This window comes from Zonotrichia albicollis, chromosome 2, assembly GCF_047830755.1.
Source record: "Zonotrichia albicollis isolate bZonAlb1 chromosome 2, bZonAlb1.hap1, whole genome shotgun sequence".
NCBI lineage: Eukaryota > Metazoa > Chordata > Aves > Passeriformes > Passerellidae > Zonotrichia > Zonotrichia albicollis.
The window spans coordinates 90,645,754-90,669,572 of NC_133820.1; the positions used below are offsets into that span (position 1 = coordinate 90,645,754).

General features: G+C 45.6%; 1 protein-coding gene and 1 long non-coding RNA gene across 5 annotated transcripts in view; one reads left to right on the forward strand and one right to left on the reverse strand.

The window, feature by feature from the left end:
- Positions 1 to 1,512, forward strand: part of CLYBL (citramalyl-CoA lyase) — a 167,012-nt gene extending 165,500 nt beyond the window's left edge. For 2 of the 4 annotated variants that reach the window (XR_012579100.1, XM_074535663.1), the window contains 2 exons: positions 861 to 960; positions 1,091 to 1,512. Coding sequence is in view for 2 of the 4 variants with exons in the window: in XM_074535663.1 (XP_074391764.1) it covers positions 861 to 956 (96 nt within the window). In the remaining 2 variants the exon portion in view is untranslated. The remainder of the gene's footprint in view (positions 1 to 860; positions 961 to 1,090) is intronic. The other 2 variants (XR_012579101.1, XM_005487270.3) reach the window with 1 other exon arrangement.
- LOC102072946 (uncharacterized) overlaps positions 1 to 23,819 on the reverse strand; it is a 77,922-nt gene that overhangs the window by 49,229 nt on the left and 4,874 nt on the right. The gene's annotated exons all lie outside the window — the stretch shown is intronic.

The window sequence follows — 23,819 nt, forward strand, 5'->3', positions numbered from 1 at the left end:
AAGTATATGTCTTCTGTTTAAGATTTAACTATGATTCATAGTTAATTGTTTTAAACTTGTCACCATTGTACCAACAAAAAATCCTTAGGAATACAAAGTGACTTTTGAAACCTGTCCTGACTCTCAGATCGCCACTGCTGAGGCACACAGAGTAGCTCTGCATCCATTTGGGAAAATTCCGTATGTGTGGTGCTCAGGTGAGCTTTACCTTGGCTCCAGAGGAGATTTGGGCAATATTATTGTGCCACCCACTTGGTTATTTCAGCTTTCATCCCAGTCCCTGGCTCTCAGCACAGGCCCAGCCTGTCTTTAGCACTGATGGAGAGGTGCAGCAGCAGCAGCACAACCTCAGCAAACCCCCGAGTCCAGAAAACTTCCCTCCATCCCCACAAACACCCACTGCTGGTTGCTGACAAAGGGAACTTCTGGCTTTCCCTCTCTCTGCAGGCAGTTTCCCGCTGGCCCTGTGGCACAGCCCTGCTGGATGCTGGATGGTGATGCCAAAGGTGGGGAACAGAGCTGCCGCCAGTGTGGGGTGTGCCAGCCCCTCTCCCCAGCTGGCACACACAGCCTCACTGCTCTTGGCCCTCGGTGTTTGCCAGCTAGGGAGGCTGAAACAGGCCAGCTGCACCCTGGGCTTCTCTTTCTCTCTCTTTTTGCCTCCCCTTTGGAGAGCTTGCTGCCCTTCACATTTCTTTAAATGCACTTGCCCTGTCCCGATGAGTTTGTCTCCTAAAACTTCTTCAGGATTTTTGAGGGAGATGATGTTTCTTGGCAAACAGATGTGTTTGTAAAGAGCAAGACAGGGCAACTACAATTTCCTAAGGTGTCTCAGGAAGTTCATATTCTCTCTTTTCCAGGGAGCGTTTACTTTCCGCGGGAGCATGATCGACATGCCATTACTGAAGCAGGCACAGAACATTGTTACACTTGCCACAGCCATCAAGAAAAAATGAGCTGGTAAATGAAGCTCTCGCCATGGGGCCCCAGTAGCTGTTTTAAAAGATGACTGTAATACTTTGGGGAGGGGGAAGGGGGGTGTAAAATTAAAGAGGTCAGGCTTAAACAGAAATTCATTTCCATTTTGCAGATCTGTCATAGTTTGCTTGCTGGAATTGCTAATTGCTAAAACTGTTCCCAACTCAAATCACTGCTCACTGCTGCATGCCCCATGTTCTACTCATAGCCTGCAATGAAGTTACATCATCAAATCTGTGACATCACAGTAATTACTGCAAATGTGGGAGTATTACTTCAGAGAAAGAGAAAGGCAAAACGTGAGCCCTGAGCTCTGTTGAAGAGCAGATGGAAACTAATTCAATTCTTTCTATTTCTTTCTGTGCTTCTTCCTGCTCTGATGCAGAACTCCTGGCAGAAAGGAGAAAGCCTCGAATAATTACGCACCAGTTGAAATAACTGCGATGAAAATCTTTACCCTTTGTGAGCTTTGCTTTCCCCCCACACTGCCCTTCTGTAAGTGTGCAACAGCCATTAAAAATAATGCTCCAACAATGCAGGACTCTTGACTTTCTTCTCCCTTTTTTTAAGCAGTCTCTATTCAGAGAGTTTCCTCCTGGAAGCGTCCAGCCCGGGAAGGGTTGGACGGCAATAAACTTGTAGTTTTTGGAGACACAATGCAGCAGAACTTGTGCATATGGTCTCGAGTCAGATTTACATCACATTAGGGATACGGCTACAGATCATGTGGGCTGTGTGGTTAACGGGCTTAGTAAAGCTGTTTTGAAGAGGTTAACCCAGCTTGTAGTAAGGGTAAATAAACATAACAACCAGGCATTGTCCTCTATTCAGCATGTACTCTTATATGGAGGGCTAAAGGGTATTGAAGCTGCAGAGGATCAACTTGTGGTTGCCAGAGGACTCCAATGAAGTTTGAAACACCAACAATCAGAGATTTTGTTTCTGTTCCTCATTAAATCATGAGCTTTTGTGCTCAGACTATGAACGACTGTTCTTTAAGAAATTAACAGAATGGGAAGTTTTAAACTATGCACCAACCTTTTCATGACCTACACAGCAGCAATGCTGCTGCACTTAGACAAACACCGCGGGGAAGGCTGTTCTGTTTATTTAAAATTGTAAATAGAAAACAGTTGTTTTTTAGTTTCATTTCTCACCGCCTCCATGGCCATTTCACATATGGAACCACAGTGCCTTATTCCTCCCGTTTCCCCGCTTAGTGTGTTTCCCCTCCGTCTCCGAGCAGCGCTTTCACTTATTTTGGGTTATTTTCGGTTTAATTAAGGGGAGAGGAAAAGGGGGGAGGGAGAACCCCACCATCCGGCCCGTGGAAGCAGCGAGGGAAGGGAAGCGCGGCGGCGGCGGGAGCGCATCTCGGCGGCTCCCCCGGGAACGGCGGGGCCGGGCCGGGAGCGGGAGCGGGAACGGGAGCGGGAGCGGCAGCGGGACCGGGACCGGGAGCGCAGCTCAGCCCCGTCCTGCCCGCCGGGAGGCCCCGGGAGAGCCCCGCAGCCCCTGGCGGAGTTGGGGATGAGCAGCCAGGGCCGATCCCCCTCTCCCCCTCCGCCCCCCGGGTCCCGTCCCAGGCGCTGCCGGGGCATCCCTTACAGCGCGGGGACCTCCGGGCTAATCTGATTAATTAAAGACTACCTGCTTATAGAGCAGCTCCCCCCCATCCCCGCGCGTTTCAGGACACCCTCCGTTATTAATTCCAGGCTGGCTAAATTACGGGCAGCGCTATTAAAACATTATCAGAACTAATGAGAAACAATTACTTAGGAGATGAGCTGGGACGAGCCGCGGCCGGGCACGCGTGTCGCTCTCCCGGCAGATTGCGTTAATAAATCATCAGGTGCACGGCAAGGCGGCGGCGGGGCCTGGCGCGGGGCACGGAGAATAAGATATATGAGATAAGGGTTGTTTGGGGTTGATTTTTTCTTTGGTGTGAGTTGGGTTTTTTCCCTTTTATTTTTCGGGGGGGGGGGGATAATTTTTACATTAATCTCAATAGGACGCGTGTGGTGTGGATGGTTTTATTCCCTTAATACCGCGCAGGAAGAGGGAGCGGTGGGGGGAGGAGTAGGATGAGGACCATTTCAGAAGCGAACGTCTTCATTGTTTTAGCGGAGTCTGAGCGCCCGGCTGAGCAGGGCGCGGTGGGGGCGCTCCGGACCCGCACCCGCGGCTCGGCCGCGCCCGGCGCATCCTTCCCCCCGCAAACAGAAGGGATGGGAATACACTCTGGGCATACACTCTGGGAATGCACTCGGGGAATACACTCTGCCGAGGTGTTTACGCTCCCCCTCCCTCCTCCGCAGCTCGCTGCTGAAGGAACTTCGTGACCCGCACTCGGAGAAATCTAATATGCAAATAAAATGCTGGATATATTCCGATTTTTCCTTAAATTTCCCGGACGCCCACCCCTCCACCGAAAAATCCCGCTTCCTTTTAGCAGCCTTAACGATTTTTGCTTTATCAAAAATAAAATCCGATTTATTTGGCTTTTCCGTTTACTTTCCGAAGCTTTCCGTGATTTTCCGGCTTTATTCTTCTCCTCTTTCTTTCTTTTTCTTTCTCTCTTTTTCTTTCCCGCCTGGTGCTAGGCAAGCAATTGATGAAACAAAACAGATTATAAGATTAGCAGCAGGATTTTGTGCATATTAATGATAGGGAAGGGCACCGAATGGGTTTGTAATTGCAGATCTTGCGCTTGGGATTGGGAACTGTAGCCCTGCTACAGCAAAGACCCCCCTGTGAGGTTTTCACATTGGAACTTAGGGGAAAAGTGAAAAAGTAATTACCAGAGCACAACACTGAAATGTTAAAGCACTTATTCTTTCTTTCAGCGTTCTGTTTTAAAGGGGGAAAACGGGCAAAATGGAAAATAAATTGCTTTCAAATAAGTAGGTTAGCACCTGAATGCTGGTGCGCATTTTCCCGGCTTTTTTTTTTTTCCCTTCTTCTTCTTCTTTTTTTTTTTTTTTTTTCGAATTCTAGCAATTATTTAGCCGGGCATTGCCGTCCATCCAAGCAGCAGAAAAGGGGGAAGGGAGGGCAGGGAGACCTCGGGAACACAGGGGTACTGCGCCTGTGAGGTTTGAAGCAAATATCTCCAGGAAAACTCTTCAAAGATCACATTGGAAATTTAGTGGGATTTTTTTTTCTTTTGCTTGGTTTTAGTTTGGCGGGAGTTTTTTTGTTTTGAAATCGGGACTTAAAAGGAAAAAAGATTGATTTGGTTTTCTCTTCGACACGAACATCAAACGGTACTTTAGCAGGGGATGCGTTTCACAACCACAAATCCCTTGCAGGAACGGCGTATTCCTCGCAATATCGACAAGTAACCTGACACTGAATTTTAACTCTTATTAAGGGTTTCCCCTTGTTTCTTAAGCTGCTTCAGCCGCCTCTAAGCTTACTCTTCCTAAACTCCGGATTTTTGCGTTTCAAACCCAGCGCTCCTTCACTGACTTTTCTAATCCTTGTCTCCCGTGATTAACGGCCAGAAATGGTTTAGCTTTAATGGCACTCACTCGCGCTTATTGTTTTAATTCTGTTTTCAACGGAAAATCAATGTATCTGGTGGAAATTAGGCTTTGAAAACTTTTTTTTTTACGAGCCAATAAAACGGAGAATCTGCTCCTCGGGCAGTAATTCCTGATTTTGAATTGGAGGAGAAGGAGGGGGTGTCGGGAGGGGTGAAACCAACTTTGACTGCATTTCATCCATCCCATCCCTCCAACCCTCTTCTCCCACCTTCACCTCCCTTGGGTTCAGAGCACGGCACAGTCCCGAGGCAGGGCTAGTTTCTAAGAACTGATATAAAGGTTAAAAAGTGGGAAGAAGGGAATGAAAGCTCGTGCGGGCAAGTCCATGATCCTCTATTTTCCCCATCGCTGCGGCTGGGGAGTGTGCCCTCGGCGGGGGAGCCCCGGGGAGCGGCGCCGGCGGGACAGGGGGAGCATGCGGGAGACTTTGGGGTGCTCGGGGGCTTTGGGGTGCTCGGGTGGCCTTGGGGTGCTGGCACTTGCACCACGAGGTGCCCCGCACACGGGAGGGGTGTCCTGGCCGCCCGAAACTGAGAAGCGGCAGCGGGAACTCCCGGAGCGCTCCGCAGCTCCGCGGGACCGCCGGGATGCGGCCCGGGACAGAGCGCGGGACGGACGGACGGATGGATGGACGGACGGACGGATGGATAAATGGATGATCGGTCCGCAGGGACCAGAACTGTCCCATGACTTCCTGGGCTGCTGCCAGGAGCGCTGGACACAGAGGAGGAAGGGAAGGGGAAGGAAGGCAGAAGGAGGAGGTGATTGAATCACACCCATTACTCTGCCACCAAAACGGCTCCTCCAGCCACCCTCAGAGCCACAGCATCCCTTCAGTGGGGACCCGGCTGCCCGTGGAAAGGCCACCCGCAGAGTGGTGCACACACACACACTCACACTCACACTCACACTCACACTCACACTCACACACTCACTCACACACACAAACTCCAGCGTGGCACCAAAGGTACCTGCAAGGGACAGCACAGAAATTCATGCTCTCCATTTCCATCACCCCTTCCCTCCCCCTCACCATCCCCACCTGGGTCCCTCATGATGTTCCTCAAACCTCCCTTTGCCTCCCAGCACCGGGTGTCCCTCAGTGGGAACTGAACGGGGGCTTTCCTGCTCACCCTGGGCTGCAGGGAATGGGATGCACAGTGGAAATGCCCTGCTTATGCCCCTACTTCAGGCAGGGGAGAGATCAGACAGCCTCACTGTGTTTAGGGTTATTGCTTCCCCAATTCATTCTGAAGCTCCCAAAATGTGATATCAAGGCCAGTACCATAAGGTGATGCTCAGAATGATGCCTTCAGAAGTGCAAGAGGCCCTGTCTCTAAGGCTGCTGTAGGTGCCCACTGCCTGCTGGCAACATTTGAAACTGATCATCCTGATGAGAATGAAGAGTAATAAATGCCTATGCCACCTTCTTGGGCCTCTTTAATTTAAAAAGCGATTCCATGTAGCTTTGGATCTTCTGTTTACAATTTTGTTCCTGCTTCTTCTAGTGCTGCTAATGTTATTAAAGCTGTGCTGTCAAGCACAAATACCTGTTAAGAATTTTCTGAGCTGAAGCTTGCTGAAGGTAAAAGCCTTGTCTCTGTGTGACACATGCCTGCAATAACCTAGAATTTATGGCAGATGTTCATGCTGCTGGGAAGAGCTAGCCTAGGCTTCCAGATACCTGACTTCCTTCCTGGCCTGCTTTTGCAGTAGTCCCTAATACATTAAGTAGTGTTTGTGTTTGTCTGTTGCTCTATGGGATGCCAGTGGAAGTGGTTTATGTTAACTCTCCATGTCCTGCTCTCCCTTAAAATGTAGCTTAGATACAGTCAGTAGTGCATGTATCTCTGCAAATCTGACCATCACTGACAGCCCTGCCTCCAGACTTGTCACCAAGAGGCCTCTGCTTGAGCAACACAGAATTAAATACTTGCAAAATGAGAGGGAAACCAGTGGCAGTGGATGTGAAAAAGCTGCCTGGTTATATCACTGTTATTACTGAGTGAGAGCACAGGCCAGGGGAAAAAATCACTTCCACCCTCCTCAATCATCAGCACCTGAGTCACCAGGGAAGGGTTTGTGGTTTACTGTGAGCCACTGGAGGAAGGTTCCCCAGCTCTGTGGTGCTGGGTGGGAGTGTAGGAAGAGCTGTGGTCTCTGCCCATGAGATGCTTCATGAGGAGCTCACCCTGCAGAGGCTGCCCATCCCTGCCTGCCCTGCGTGACTTCTGGTCACACTGGTGAAAGCTTCCTGCTCATTTGAAAGCATTCAGGCACTTCCAGCTCCACATCATGACTCTGCTCAGAGACCACTTAAAATATGTAGTAGGGAGAGAGATCTGCTGCTTTCTTTTCAATTAGTTCCTCCTGAAAGAAAAGGCCAGTCCTGTACTAATGGCAAACCCTCTATTGGTGCAGTTCTAAGGTTTTGCAAAGAGTTGCAAAATGGAGAGGCAAGCTGTGTTAACTTGCTTCATCATATGGACTAGTTTGTGTCTGACATTTTGTTGAATATCAAGAATATGCCATAATTTACAGAAAAAGGCAGGCAGTAAGTTCAGTAATAAAAGGTAAATATGTCTCTACATTGTGACTATATTAGGAATTCTTTATTTAATGTTTAACAAGCATTTTTTAAAGTGGGTATGTGAGGGTGATGTGTACAGAACACATTTACTGACAAAGCCTAAGGAAATAAGTGTATCTTTGTGCCTAGGTTTTCCTAAAGCATGCACGTTCCTGAGTATAGGCAGACAGAGAAAACTGGAAGGCTGTCCTGTTTCATGTGGAAGGAAGATGTAAAGACGTGCTTGGTTCCTGGCCTTGCTCCCCCATCACTGACATCAGTTTGTGTCAAGTTTACCAAAAAACCCTGCTGCTGTAACACTCCATTTGAGAGGCAGGGGGGAAAAGGATAATAAACTTTTTTTTTTAATTGCTTCCCTGGCTATAAATTAGCATGCATTGGGCTAATTTTTTTCTGTGAACAAAAGCACAATTGACTACAATTGCCTAAGCAAGGCTTAGGCAAAAGTAGGAAGGGAGTTCTGAGCCTCAAGGCTCCCCTGTGTATTGAACCTGAGCAGGGGGAGGTCTTGTCTGTGCCCAGAAGTTGAAGGGCACCGAGAGCTACAACAGAACAATAGGGATTTTTATGTTTCACTGACTGTTTTTGCAGCTGCATCTTCCCCCCTCCTCCTCTCCCCCCATTATTTCATATGAGAACCAAGTATGGAAATCGAAGCCAGGGCTTTCCCTCTGGATACAGTCAATGTGCATAAAACCAGGGCAGACATCAGCAGAGAGCTAAGTTTGGTTATAACTCAGCGTTATGAGCAAAAGCAGAAATTGTTTTTTGCTTCTACAGCATATTTCATGTCTGCCACCACAGAAGTAAACACAGGGCTGAAGCCCAGCTGCAGTATGAGTTCAGTGTGCTCCTCTTTGCAACACTCAGGTTCCTGATGGCATTTGAAGAGAGGCTGGCAGAACCCACTGAGTTCTGCCTTTACAGGTCCCCTTCCATGCTTGCCTCCCATTCAGCCCTGGAATACTTGGCAGATCACCTTTTCCCGTGGCCAAAGCTCAACTGAGGGGATTTTTGTCCGGAGCTGTCTGTGGAAGCCCTTATGCTGCTTCTCCTCTGGTGCATCCAGTTAGCAGCCTGAACAAAAACCAACTCCAAGCAAAAGTAGATGGGCATGTAAAACAGCTTGCAAAGCAGATGTTAACAGAGATGTGGCCAAAGAGGTGGGGGAATTACTGCTAGAGAGTGGCTGAGGAAGGGCTGAGGAATGGGGGTGGAGAGGACAGATGCCTGTTCCCTCATGCCCTGCAGTGGAGTCATCCCTGGTTCTCAGCATCCATGAGCATCTTCACTGTTGTAAAACAAGAAGGAATCTAACTGAAGGCCAGTTGCACAATGAGATGAGTTGCTAAAGAAAAGGAATGAAGTTCCTCTAGAAAAGGCAGGTAAGGCAAGCATTTACCACAGGGCCTTCATGAGGGGGTAGACTAGGTGTCTACCCAAGGTCTTTTCTAGGAATTTTTTATACTGTAGCAAATCTTTGATGCTATAAAATGTACAGGGATTGAACAAAACAAAAGGATAAAGAGGACTCTTAAAAAATGAACAAGGGAGGAATAGGACATTTACTTTCTTAGCCCTCTATTTTTAAGATGTTCTTGCATCTTAGTTTGATGCCTAGAATGAACAGCTTCTCCCCTTGAAAAAATTTTTCTTTCTCTTTTCTTTCTTTCTTTCTTTCTTTCTTTCTTTCTTTCTTTCTTTCTTTCTTTCTTTCTTTCTTTCTTTCTTTCTTTCTTTCTTTTTTCTTTCTTTCTTTCTTTCTCTTTCTTTCTTTTCTTTCTTTCTTTCTTTCTTTCTTTCTTTCTTTCTTTCTTTCTTTCTTTCTTTCTCTCTCTCTCTCTCTCTTTCTGTCTTTCTCTCTCTCTCTTTCTCTTTCTCTTTCTCTCTTTCTCTCTCTCTCTTTCTCTCTCTTTCTCTCTCTTTCTCTCTCTTTCTCTCTCTTTCTCTCTTTTCCTTCCTTCTTTGCTTTCTTGTATCTTGACCTACAACACTACTATTTAGAGAGATAAAGAAGTCCCTGTATTATTGCATGGGCCCTCCCTGACTTATTTTCTGTTCTTCCTAACTCAGAGCACCTTTGTCTCATGGCAAAGTGGTGGTGGGCTGGAAAGCCCAGATTATGGTTTTCTAAAGGGCAGGTACCCTGGCTCATTCTCTACACATTCACTTGCAGAGATGTCTGTCTCCTGAGATGCCTTCCCACTTCATTTATAAGGAGCCATGTGTGAAGGCCCCTCTCCCATGAGTGTGTCAAACCTCCCCCCATCCAGAAATCTGAGTAGATGCTGAAGGTGTGACCAGGCAGTTGTGACTTCCAGGGTGGGTTTTCTGTCAGCTACTGACTGCATTTCATGTATCAGTGACACAGCAGTGACTCAAGAGCACCAAATCTTTCAAGTTAAAGCACATTGCTACTGCTGGTCAGATTCTGAAGATATCTACATTCTTTAAAATGTGAGGTTTTTTAGTTTGCGTCTTATTTTAAAACAAATTTACCCCAGAGGTAAATAATTCTTTTCTTATTGTGTTTTAGAATGGAACATTTGCAAAAGTCATTACAACCCCCATATTTGAATCAATTTCAGACTAATGTCCTGTTATCCAAAGTTGCCAGTTATTTTTTTGGCCTTATTTTGGGTGATTTTAAAGTTGATGTGTTCTTCACTATTGCCATTAGGATTATTTAAAGCATATTGTTTACAGAGCTGTGAAAAAGCTTTAAAAGCAGCAATCATCCAAATTGAAATTTATTTCATCCGAAAAATGTCCTGAACATCTGGGTGGTAATAAACATTTTTCAATTGCACACAAACTGTGAATTGTATTTGAAATTAAATCCCCACATTAAAATCTGCATTGCTGCACCTCCCACTGGCAGCCACTGTTCTTCTGCAAAGTGACATCTTCCCTGGCGTCGGTGGGGCCGGAGCTCTCGCACAGATGTTGCTGAACGGCTGCTTATCACTCTCCCCATACTGGGACTTTACAGCCACACATGCCAAAAAAGTACAAAGGATGCAAGGTGTGTGAGCAATACAGGGGGGGCACCTCAGATTTAGGAGCTATAGATGTTTTTGTCCTCACACACAAGGGTGGGAACCGCTTTACAAACCCCCATTGAAGCAGCATATTGCTGATGTCACAAATTATGTCATTTTTCAGCAAGCTGTTAGGCAGCAGCAGGATACTTGGAGGTCCCAATCTGAGTGCACAGCTTGAAGCCTCATCATCCATTGAAGTCAAGGAAATACCCCAGTCCCCTGGCCCTCTGTTTACAAATAATATATCAAGAATCAGGATGCCCACAAATGAACTTTCAGGCTCTGAGCTAAAGGAAATATGTTTGTGAATGTGTATCTTTAGACATATATACATCCATACCATGTATTAGTCTATTTGTGTATGTGCATGTCTGCATTTGTGAGTAATGCAACTGAAGTCTGCAGTCTGACATGAGATTTTCTTTAAATCATCAGTTTTCTTTATTCTTTGATATACAGAGTGGATTCTTCATGACCAATTTTGCACACAAAATCCTCACCAAAGTCAGAGACAATCCACATCAAAAAGGGGTATACCAAGTACTCCCATTTTTTTCTCATCTTTAAAACAGTGAGGGTATAAAAGACCTCTGATTTAACAAAAACTACATAGGAAGAGATTTACCTATAATGGAATTGTGCAAAATAAAATAACAGAAATGTCTATACATTTACTCATCAGTATAGCAGAACAGCTTGTTGGAGGCTCTCCTCATCTTTGGATAAACCATATTTACTCAAATACATGCTTTTCCCCCCACTAGAGTGGAATACATCATTGTGTTTTTCCAACAATTCACATGCACTTGGGAGAGAGCAGGCTACATTAGAAGACATGAAATACATAGTATGTGGCCTGAGGTTGCAAAACAGATGAGGAGAAGGAATTAAATCCCGAGCTAGCTGTGCCAAACCCATCAGTGGGTGCTTTAACCCCCTCCCCACGCATTAGTGGGAGCTGAAGATGCAGTGTCAAGGCACAGCTCTGAATTGCCTGGTTTTTGCCAGCGTGCTAACATCACTCCCCTGGCAGAATGAGGGTCCTGGCAGGGAGATGGATTAGATGGCCAAACGTGGCATTTTAATCCCCACACCCTCTCCCTACACCGATTCCATTTTGCTACTTATTTACTGACGTAGTTGGCGGTAACTTCCTCTACTGGAAATATTACAGGGTTGGATTAGCTTTTCCTCTGCAGCTATCCCTGATTTAATTACCACTGCAGCTATCCCCCACTATCTGCACCATAAATACTGTTGCTTACAGAAACATGATTACAGGATTAGGGTTATTGGGCCCCCGCCCAGACGAGTGCAGTGACACAGCATAGCACTGGCACCTCTGAAAGCTGCACTGACCTCAGGCATCTCTACATCAAAGGCCACGGCCACAATCTGAGCTTCATTAGCTTTCAAGGCTGAAGTTACAGGAGCACTACTTCCTCAGCCACTAATGGGAAACATTCTCCTCCATTTGCTGTTGAGGTGTTAAAAGTTTCTCTTAACATCAGTTACTGAGCTACAGCTTCACCGGTATCCCAGTAAAATAAAAATGAGTTGTGGAGTGGGAGCTGAGCTCAAATTGAAAAGCTATGTTGGACATCCCTTGCTCAAGGAAAGGGCAGTCACCAGTGCAGGGATGCTTTGTGAGGGACTACAGGGGGAGGTGCACCCCAAATTGTAGACTGGGAGCCATAGGGAAATTCCCCCAGCTCCTGAAGGGTTTCATGTGGTTGTAACCAACTGTTTAATGATGGAAATATGTGAAGGATGCTCTGGTCTTCATTTGTAGGATGTGATGAGGGTGATAATGCAGCTAGCTGCAGCTCAGAGCATCTTCAGGTCCATATCCACCAGGAGAAATCTGTGATCTGTGGTGATAACTCCTCCAGCCCCCCAGGTGGATCTCAACCTGTGAAGAGCAAACCTGGGAGGTAACATTTAATCCCAGAGGGAAAAGCTGCTCAGAGAGAGAACCACAAGGTCATAAAGCACTAAGTTGGACCTAACTGAATTTTTCCTTCTAGCATACATTCCCTATGTGGAAATTTCTCTGAAATTTCAGTATACATCAGTTCCTCTTTGCACAGCTGGAACATTTGTGTTTCCTTTGTCTTGTCTATTTAGATGATGCATTCTGGTATACAGGTCACCTCTCACTGTGCTTGCACAGCTCTAGCAAAGCAGTTTGGGGCTTGCAGTCATCTTTGCCATAATTGAAGAAACCAGGTAAGTGTCTGGGTGATGTGAAAGAAACCCCAAGGTTTCATGACTCCATCCAGAAGGGGGATATTTGTTCCATGAAAATATTTGAGAATGGTAGGACACAGTCCACCACAGTGAGCACAGAAAAGCAGGAACTGGCCTTGTACAAGAATTAAGAGGTGAAATACACAATTTGCATTAAAAGACCTCAATAAGAATAATTTTTAAAAATATTTTTTAAAAAATAAAGAGGAGAGTAGTATAGAGCTAGAGGGCTTACACTGAAGGGCCAGCTTTTCTTTTTTCAGTCCAGATAGGCTTCTCTGGAGCTTTGACTGTGGGATTATAATTTCTGCTTTTTGAGCTGGTGCTGGATAAAGTGGCTTGCCCATGAGCCTCCCAGCTGGGCCAGCTGGATAAGGTGGGCTGGTCAGGTGCTGCCAGGGATAAGGCTATGGAATTACAGGCTGGCCTCTGGAGCTAAGCTGCTCCTTCTCCTCAGGAGGTAGGAAACTTTCCCAGGTCTGAGAGCTCCTTGTGGCTGGAAGATTTTGTGGAAGATATTAGCAGGCTCACATGCCACCTTCAGAGTTTTCTCCAGCTTGTATGTTTGATAAAGCTTAGAAGCTTTCTTCAGCTGGCAAATTTAACTTAATCTCTTGGGTTTGTTCTGCCCTAAGCATTCTGTTCATGTTATCAGAGCTCATTTCAGTTTCCCAAGCTTAGGGCTGGGTTAGGAACTGTGGCATGTTTAGAAACTATGGTAAGAAGATTCTGCTGATTTTCAGCTAACTACATTTTCACCACAGATATTTACAAAAAGGCATTTATTTCCTAGGAAGTTGTCGCTGGATTTCTTCTTAAATTAAATTACTATCATTCAAAGAAATAGGAAATTCCTTCTTATGTGTACATTTTTCATGAATTACTGATTCTTTCCAGGCTTCCCCTTTCCAGGGCAGTGACCCCCAGCTCAAACACTGCAACAGCTCTCTGACCAGTGACGGCTTAACTATTGCAGCAGCAGCCACTGCTGTTACAGCAGAAACCCAAGCCCTTTGCTTTGCAAACCTGGCAAGTATGTGATGTTAATTGGAAGCACTCACTCCCTTTACTGAGATCAGGGGTGGTGTGAAGGCCTAGGCTGACCCAGGGAGGGTAAAGAGGGCTCTTCTCCCTGTCATCACCAGGACCTTACTATCATTGCACATGACACACATACAGCTCTACAGTAATTTTCATTTTCGTTATTTCAACGGCTTTCATTCATAATTTTTTATAATTTTCATAATTTCCATTATTTTCTCACTTTGGGACAAGGCAGAGTGTGGAGTGTGGTAGAGTTAGATGAACACAAAAAAGCTGAACAGTGGTAATGGGGTCCAGGTGAGAGAGTGGCTCTTTAGAGCTGGCACGTTCTTTAGAAGTGATGTATACCAGTTTCTGGTGTGTCATTAATGATTCTTGCTGTAATGATTTTAAGGTGCTTAAGGCTCTGTTGAAGGGTCTAATCCAAAGCCTAGAAATGTGGACAGGAATTTTGTATTGAGAGGAGCCAAAAAAAGCAAAGTGTTAAAGATCCGGAAAAAAGTATTTCTAAGATTGTCTTTATATAAGAAAATAAAATGGGTGAGGAAAACAGTTTTTCTCTTCCTCTGGCTTGCCAGCATGCTTTGATGGAAAACAGGGAGGAGATTTCAAGAACACTTGCTCCAGCCTCCTGTTCATAAGTAGCAGGAAGGCCTGTCAAACCTGTCAAACTCCTTGAGCTCCTGGGGTTTACAGACTTCTCTAAGCTACCCCAAGCTAAACCACAATCCCATAAAGAAGCCTTTTCAGTAAAACCTTCTGCCATTTGCCTGAAGCCAACATATCACTCATTAAAAAAAATATATTTCTCATTTGGAAACATCCCTTCCCCCTGTGCTCGCTCTCTCCTGGTGAAGCCCCGAGCAATGGCCTTGCACCATCAGTTTTTTGCAGAAATCTGCCACCACAGGGAGTGTCAGAGCCCAGAATCTGCAGTCCATACAGAAACCAAAGCCTTGCTGGTCCAAGGAGAGTCTGGTTTGGGTAAGGACTGCAGAAATGACCTGGCTTCAATCAGAGCTCAAGGTCAGTGGATGGCTTGCATTCATTTCTGTGCCTTGCCCCTTGGCGGACTTCTCTGAGCTCCTTGACTCCAGCTAGCTGCCAAGGTGCATGGCCTACACTCTTTGCTAGAGATCCTGGAGAGACCTCCTGGCAGCCTGGCCTTTGCCCTTTCTTCCACTCCCTATTTTGCCTCATCCTTTCCCTGAAATCTGTTGTGAAAACAAAAGCTCTCAGATAATTGCCACCAGTACCAGCCTTCGTCTTCATGCTGCTCTCTCCAAACTCCCCTCTGTACCTGCTCTGCTGGAGCATGGAAACCTTCAGTGCCACAGATCCAAGATTCCAGCTGGCCATGGAACAAATCTCTGCAATGCTCAGGACCACTGCTCTGTTATGATGTCTAATCCAGTGACAGAAATAAATAGTAGCCCCAAAAGAGGAGGGCAGATGTGAAGCAACACTCATTCTGGACGCATTTCGGGATTTGTTTGAATGGAATTGCAGGGGCACATTCTGCCCTGCTTGCCCATGTGTTTGTCAGCTACTTCCCAAAATTATTTTGGGCTTGTCCCAACTGGCGTATGTCTTTGGCAATTATCTGACTAGTTATATGTCAAATCATTTTCTTTGATTTATAGGTGGCACATCAGAGGACAAGGCACCATATTTTTTCATGTACTTGCTGAGAGCAACAGAATCACACTCAAAGTCCATCGTGGCAGAACCATAGCAACACCATAATGAATAAAACAGTGATTCCTCAATGGGAGCAAAATGTGGCAACTTCAAGCTAGAATTTATTCACAATATGGGAGGCACACTCTGACAAGAGTTAAACACTCATCAGTACATGTATCATAAGGGCAGAGGGAGAGCAGAAGTAAATCTGTTGACAACACAGTAAACAATGATATCATAAAAACTAAAGCAAAACTTAAAACATTCCCCAAAATACAGGTTTTGAAACCTGGCACTTAGTCTGTGCTATGAGCTGCTATCTTCTTTCATTTTACATCTGCTCTTACTTAGCAAACAGCTAGAAACTCTTCAGCAGAGGCTGAAATATTCATACTGAGTGAAAAAGGATCAGTACATGGACAATATTGTAGTTGTTGTTGTCCAGAATGCAAAATATGAAAACAAAGTTAAAAGGAGAGAGAACCAGCCTAACATACTTCCTTAGGACCTAGAGCTACTGACTCCATAATTAAGCCCCTTAATAGACACAACTAGACATGTGACAGGAAACATGAATTAATCTTCAGTTCATTACACAAGTTCCCATGGACTGGGACCTCTCCATGGCAGAGGAACACACACTTTTCAAGGTAATACTCATGCACAACCATGGATTTTATCCAAAAGTGGTGCATAGCCCTATTTATTAACAAACACATACAACTACTATAGTTGTTGATTTTATAAATGTACTTGCAGGAAAGAATACAAATGTAGCAAGAACAATAGACAGAAATACTTAAGATGCTCTGACAAAAAACTCCTGCCTTGTCTTGAAGCTCTTTTCCCTTATGCTTCATGCTTTTGTTACTTAAGCACAACCACTGTAGTTCAGGATGAATAGTGGCCAGCAAGCCAGGAATCCTGTGTCCAAGGGTGTGTCCTGGGCTCCCAATGCAAAGGATGAAAAGCACAGAAACTTCCAGTGCATTTCCACAGCCCACTCACCTCCTCCATCTGTGAAGGACGGCGAGATACCCCAGTTCATTGCACTGCCTCAGACCCCGCACCAACACTGATCTGCGCTTTGTAAGGGCCAGAGTCCCCACAAAAAGTTCACATAATGAGCAATTAGGAAAAACCATCTATTTATCTGGGACCTGAAAAACTCAGATGAGTAGTCAGTCAGACCCAGTCCTGTGGCAGTCTGTGCTTTGGGTGTTAGGTCACATTTTTTGGTATAGCCAAGCTTGGAAAGGTACAGGGGAAAGTTGGAAAAACGTTCACAGTTCTGATAAAATAAGCAATGTCCTCAAAATTGTATTTACAAGTAGCCAGTACTTTGCCTCGGCTTTATGCATATGCTAAAACTGAGGATTGTCACACCAGAGAGCTAGGGGGAGGCAGAACAGATCCCAGGACTGTTCATTTTGTCTAGGAAAGGGTTGACAGGATACACAAAACCAATGCATGCTTGAGGCAGCCATGTTGGCTTCTACTCCACTGTAAAGAAAAATGTTTGCCACATGGAAGCAGAAAACATTGGCAGGAAAATAACTTTAATTTTCAAACCTGAAAAAGAGTGTTGCAAGCACTAAAAAAAAAAAAAAAATTAAAAAGCAGGGAAGGGGGAGAATAACATTCACCTGGACTATCTGATTTCATCTTCAAACTCTGTCTCTATGATGGGCATGTTTGAAAGAAATGAGTTTGTGAAAGAGATCTGAACAGTGACTTCTGAAATTCTGTTAGATGGGGAAAAGCATGTGTACACATCACCTGTGGGCTGGGACAAGGATGAACAGGTACTTTTTGGAGGAAGGCAATGCAGCTCTCCCATCCCTGTTACCAGCACAGAGATGTTGCTGGCGTTATGAATGTGTACATGTAGTTATATACACATATATTGGAAAAGGCAGTGGAAGAAGTCCCAGCTATAATATGCACTCTGCAAACATCCAACCTTCTACATTTCTCGTTATTTACACCTTGAATCAACTTAAGACTCAGAAGAAAGACAAAAAGCATATTTATTTCTAGTCAGTGTCATCAGAGAGTGGCAAAAACCTTTTGAGACATTTTGTCTCATCTACAGCCTCCCATGCCTGTTGTCATTTGCCTCCTGAACCTAATGGAAACCCGCTCTGGATGGTCTGTTCTTTGTTATTCTTTCAATTTCCTTGTCTTTTATTTATTTCCCTTGCATCTCAAGAGCCATTCAGAGGTCCCATTACTTCCTGCTGGCCAGGGAAGGCTATGAGAACAAATAGTTACATTGGATTAAAATACACACACTGTCGCAAGAAAAACAGAGGGAAGGGGGCAAGGGACTTGCTTAGCAAAGGGTGGTGGAAGTCGTGGGACAGAGAGCTGCCAGAAATATTAAAGCAGGGTTTTATGTCAAGACTTGTTTTAGCCATGATCTCTGCAAGGAACAGAGCATCTGAATTCCTACTGTGGTAGTGCTGCAATTTGAACCTGCATATATTGAATTAGTTCAATGTTTCCTTTGGATTTTAAATGAAAGTGTGTTTGAAATAATGCAAATTACAGGTTTTGGCAGTGTGGATTCTCCTGGTACTGGAGGGGCCAGTCAGTGCTACAGCAGGAAGAGGAGAGCTCATGAACACAGCGTGCTTCTCCTCTGCAGCAAAGAATTCACAGAATTCATGGAAAGGCGCTATGCCGACCACCACCTTAGAGGAACACAACACAATTGCCAGAACCATGGACATCATTAGACCCCCATCTCCAGGGCAAATGAACCCTGTGGTCCATGCTTGACCCAGGCAACAGCAGATTGTATCTGCTGCATTTGGAAATTTTCCTTTCTATCATCTGTTAAAAAAAAAATATTAGCAGGTGCTGAAAATTGCGGCCTCCAACCTAGAGACCAAGAGCCAAAATACCAGAGGGGGAGAAGTCACTTCTAGACAACCACCTGACTCCAGGACTGGATGAGCCAGAGAGACAATCTGCTGCTATGGGAGCTGCCACATCAAAGGAGGGAAGTGGTGGCACCTCCTGCAATTAGTTTGGGTTTTGGGTTGTTGGGGTTTTTTTGAAGCTACAAGTAGCAAGGGCCAATTCCTTGCCTCTGTGAGGTTATAAGCCTGGTGATCCTTTCTGGTGCCCTAAAAGAGTTAGACCAGCTTGCATCTGATCAAAAATGGTTAGAACACCTGTGCACCACCCAGAATAACAAACTAGTCATCTAACATTACCTGTGTAAATGGAACACTGCTATGTATGCATATCTCAGTGAACACAGGAGAATAAATTCTTATGTGCAATGTAATCACACACACACTGGTATAAAAATGGGCTGATATAAAATAAATATGTATATAGCTATGCCTTTGCCTATTCCAGCCTCCAGGTTATAGCATTGCCAATGTGTTGACATAAAAATGCGGTTTTGTGGATCACATCTCAATAGGAATGTGTGAAAAGGGATTTTGTTTTGGCTACAGCTCAGTCTCTTAATATAATTATAATTACAATTTTTACTACTACCACCACTACCACAGTGAATTGGGAGCCCCCTTGGTTCTATGTGCGGTACAAATAACAAGAACAAGCCTGACCTAAAAGACAGGACAGCTGAAAAAGGGACAGACACAGCACAATTATCTCCAGGATGGAGTAACAGGGCAGGAGGTGGATGTAGGATTCAGCTCTCTTAAATTCCAGTCCCTGGTGTGCCCTGGGTCCTCTCTGCCACAACTTCACACACGGCTTTCTCAGGGAAGAAAAGGAGGGGAAATTACTTTATTGGTGCAATGGGGGGAGTGGGTTTTGTTGCAATTGGTGAGGCTTTGCTCGGTGTTCCTGGAGTTTTTGCAGCAGAGATGGAGTTTAGAGTGGTGAGGGTTGTACTGTGTGTCCAGGGCTGGTGGCTGGTGGCCTTGGCCAGTTTCCCTGTGACACTGTGGCCACCACGGTGGCGGCTGAGCTTGCTCAGAGGCAGCAGCTTGCTCAGGTCACAGGCACACTGACAAATATGTGGGGGCAAGAGCCAAGCAAGCATTTCTTTCCTCCTTTCTTTTTTCACCTGCCTGCCTTTATTAAGGACATAGTGAGAGTCATTGTGTTTTGTTCCAGCCTGAAAATCAGAAATATCTCTCCTTGACAGTTTGTCAATATAGAAGAGTTTTTAAAAAAACCCTCCAAGTATAAAAAAATGAGCTCTGAATGCCATTTTGGCGTTTACCAGATCTCTTGCTGCTCCATGCTGGGTTCTGCTGGGTGCTTTATGAAAAACCCTCTAAAAGTGCTGCTTTCTTTCTGACAGTGATCTTAATCACAGGCACGCAGCCCGTGCAGCCAGGAAGCATCCCCAGCACAGCCACTGCTCCGCACCAGCCACGCTTTTCTAAGGTAGCTGTCTTCTGCCAGCTCTGGGGCTCAAAAAATGAAATGAAAGAGAATAAGAGCATGCCTTCCCCTCCCCAAAGGAACATTTTGAAAGAAAGGGGCAGAAAATGCAACATGAGCCTCTCCAATAAACGGCAGTGGGCTCAGAGGCCCAGGAAAGCTGTGTGCCAGGAGGCCAAATGGTTTGCCTGCAGCTCCAGAAAAAAAGAGACATTATTTTTGTTGAAATCATTTAAAGAAAACAAAGGATGACTGCTACATGGCTGCCCGTGATCGTCTGGAGCACTGTGCTGTTGTGGGGTATTTCTGCCAACCAAATGGCAGCAAAATGCCAGTGTGTGGAGCGGGGCTGCACACAGGCACGCACACGGCACCCAGCCCCACGGAAGGGAGGGTGCCCTGCTCGGTATTTCCATTTTACAGGTGTTGAAAGGGAGGCTGGGGAGATTTGCCACCAAGGAGGTCTCTCAGAGCTGGGATTAGTGGCTGCGTGTCCCAGCTCCCAGCCCTGTGCACAGACCACATCTCCTGGAGCAGATCTGGGGGAAGATTTTTATTTCTTGCACACAAGAGAGAAAAGAAACACCTTCCAGCTTCCACTGAGGGAATTCTTTCTTTGTGCCAGTGCTGTGTTGATTTGTCTTAAGGGCAATGTTAGTATTAGCTGAGTTAGAAATCCATATTGTCAATTAAAACTTTACATCATCCCAGAGAGATCCTAAAGAAGATAGGCTTTCAGAAGCAAGAATAACCAAGTCTGCATAATGATGATTGTTGCGGTGTGTTGCAATGCCCTGTTTTACCTTCTCCCTTCCCCCTCGCCCCTCGCTGAGTGTGCCCTGTCAATCAGGCTAACATACCAGCAAGGCGTCGTGTGATAGGTGTCCCTAGTCCCTTGAGACCCTGCCCCTTCACCTGGTTGGTGGCTCACCTGTCCCCTCCCCTTCCCCTGCCCTGAGCTTAAAAGGTTAATGAGACCATGCGGCCTCTATTCTGTTGGAGGAATTGTCCCGGTGCAGACCTCTGCACCCATGGAATAAACATCTGGATATAACCCTCTAGCAGAATCCACTCCCTTTCTTATCTTCACCATCACCAGAAGCTCTTCTCCTGAGGTAAACGGAGTCCTGACAAGCCTGGACTTGCGTCTTGTGCCCCGCTGCACTCTCCGCCAGCCAAGGTATCTCTGGGGTAAAGCACCACAGTGCTCCCTTTGGCCCAGCAGTGAGGGTCAGAACTGGCCCAGGCACCATCTAACTGGTTATATTGGGATTCTTATTCCAATAGATGATCAGCAACAAGAACCACCATTTAGGAAAACTTGTAAACGATCCTGCTCTGCTAGCTGTCCATGTAGTCACAAATATCAAATTATTTGCATGTGTGCCACTAAAAAAAACTACACTACTCCAAAATACTTCTCCTGCTTTGGACTTCCTCTTCCCAGCTATCCAGCATCAATCCTGCTCTGAAACCCTTCAATGCCAAAAAGAGTGTGAAGATTTCCTACCTCATTACTGCCTTTCAAAGGCAGCCACAACCACAAAAAATAGACCTCAGGGAAGGGGGAGAAAATCTCTGCATGCTCAAACAGAGCCCCACCTGCCAGTTATCCCCTCTCCTTTGTGCTTTGAAGAAGTATCTCACCTCTTACAAGGGAAACAAGTTTGTTGTGGAGGGAGATGTAGTTAGCAATTCTGTCTGTGCTTCCCTCCCTCCCCTGAGCTGATGGCGCCCTGGGCCCAGCGCTCCCTCCCGTGCTACAAAAGGAAAGAATCAGCCCTGAACTACACTGATTCCCTGGCACCCCTGGCTCCTCCCAAGCCATGTATCTCCCAAACTGTCCTTTAAAAATGCAGTGCTGGTGGCTGAAGAGATGGTTAGCTAGCAGCAACTGGACCATGACAGAAATGTGAGTTTATAACCTGGCAACATAATTTTGGCTCTGAAAATGTAATTGATCCCATTATGATCTCTGCACTCAAAGACTTGAGTTTTAAATAATCTTTCATTGAAAGATAATGTCCTGAGTGTATTTCAGCTTTAGTGAAGTTTAGTTTATGATCTGTTCCTGGCCCTTCTCAGCTATCAGTGATATTTTCCCAGTGTCCCTCTTGCTGCTTTAATGCTGCCTCAGTTAATAATACCTGCTGGAGAGGCAGCAGCATCTCTTGGCAAACTAAATGTGCACAGTCTCAGGAGTCAAAATATGAATATGTATAGAGCAAGTAAGTAATCATTAATGCATAGCACGTCCCCTCTGGTCATTAAAATAAATTATTGACATCAACATCAACAAGAAACAAACCAGGTACCACCCCAATGGCTGAGACCCCATAGGTAAGCATAAATTATCAGAATGCTTCAACATTTCTGAAAATCAGAAATATCTCTCTGAACCTTCTGAAAATGAAAGAATAATCAGGCAGTGCTGATTGTAAAGATATGTGTGTGCCCATACATGTATGTCTGTGTTTGTGTGTGAGCATGTGTCACACCTTAATGTGCGCACACCAACATCTTGCAGCCTTAATCATTTGTCTAAATGGCTGGTGAGGGATCTCTATAGCATCTATAGGTGCACAGCCAAGATTCACACTTGCCATGCCAATTCTTATTGCCACACAGTCTCCAAATTTCTTCTGGAAAAGTGTAAACCTTGTTTTACCTCTACATTTTAAAAATCATTTCCCCACGTATTATCTCTTCACGGTTCTGCACATTTATGCTTTTACTCTCCAAATTCCTTGACTAGAATGCTATATCCCTGAACAGAAATATATTCACCCCTGCTATTTTTCTGCAGGAGCCTAGTTCATTCAGAAACAAGGATAAAAATGCGAATGATTGTTTTTAAATTCCCCAACATGCGGAGCTCAGACAAGCCACAGATGCAAATGCGGAAAGCAAATGTAGTGCTGGCATTAGGCAATGGCTGGGTTCACTACACTTGTAAGAAAGCACCTTTATTATTTAGGCATGGTTGTAAGCTGCCATTTTGATATAATCCCTGGGTTTCTGGACTGGGTACGCAGAAGCTGGCACGACACATCCACTGTAGCCCCACAATACCCAGGCATCAATCAAGCACCTTCTGCCAGCACTGAGCCACACTCCTTCCCAGAGCTGGCAGCCACAGACAAGCCCGCACATCCATGTCACCAGCAGCTCTTGTATTGTCACACTGCTCCCTTTTGTCACTGGGGAGCACCAGGGCCTGTGCTAGCACAGCAAATGGTGCTGCTGCCCTTCATGAGTCACAAGCCCAGTGTTGCCATGGGGAATCCTGAGCTGGAAGGTGTCCTGCCGTGTCAGAGCATGGGCACTGCCCCAGCGAGGGTAGAGGTGGCGTCCTTCCCTCGGGAGCTGAAGGATGCCCTCCTCAAAGCAGCAGACAGAGGCAGCAGACAGATGTGCAGGGCCCTCTCTCCTGGGGACCAGCTTGGGCTGTCTGCACACTCATTTCAGCATTGCCCTTCCCAGTCCCATATCTGGGCTGCCCAGCTGCCCAGCCAGAGGATGGGATACATGTTCCTCCCCATCCCTGTCCCTGCTGGCTCACCAGACCCCCAGGTTCTCTGGGGAGAGGGGAAGCTGCAAGTGATGCTTCTGGTAGGGCAGCAGGTAAGATGGACTTGATGACAACTTGGCCCCATGTTTTCTGGCAGTCAGAATAATTTTTTTTAAATAAAATCCTCCACCTTGACTTTTTAAATTTGCTTAGATACAATAAATAGGTTTTGTAAAATTCCTAGTTCTTCAACAGATAGGCAGTTGAGAAAGGGAGGGAACAATGCCGTAATCCCTAGTAAAGATGGGACTGCTTCGTAAGAGGCAAAGTAATAAAGAAAACACTACAAAACATTAAATAAGGCCACATCTGCCATTAAAGGGGACCTTGCTGTCACTCTGTGCCCCTTGCTCTGTGCAGTGGCAAGGTGTTGGTAGTGTTCTTGGAGAGCTCAGGGGAGAAGGCAAGTGGATGCCAGCAGCATCATCTTCCTTTCAAGGTTGTTTTTGTTTCCCTTATATTCTGGGAAAATCCCTGTGGAATTTATTCTTCTAATGAACATGATCTGAGGGCATTTGGGTGAGACTGGTGCCTGTGTGAAGGGGCAGGTGTAGGTACATGCATGTGTTATGTGTGTCTAGAGGGGTTTTAGCTGCAACTGCAGACATTGTCTCTTTTTGGGTAAAACACAAAGCAGAACTGGAGCAGCCAAGAGACAGAAGGACTTATGCTTTATGGTACCTTACAAAACACTGAATGTAGTTCCATCTACATGGCTATAAAATGTTGCTAAA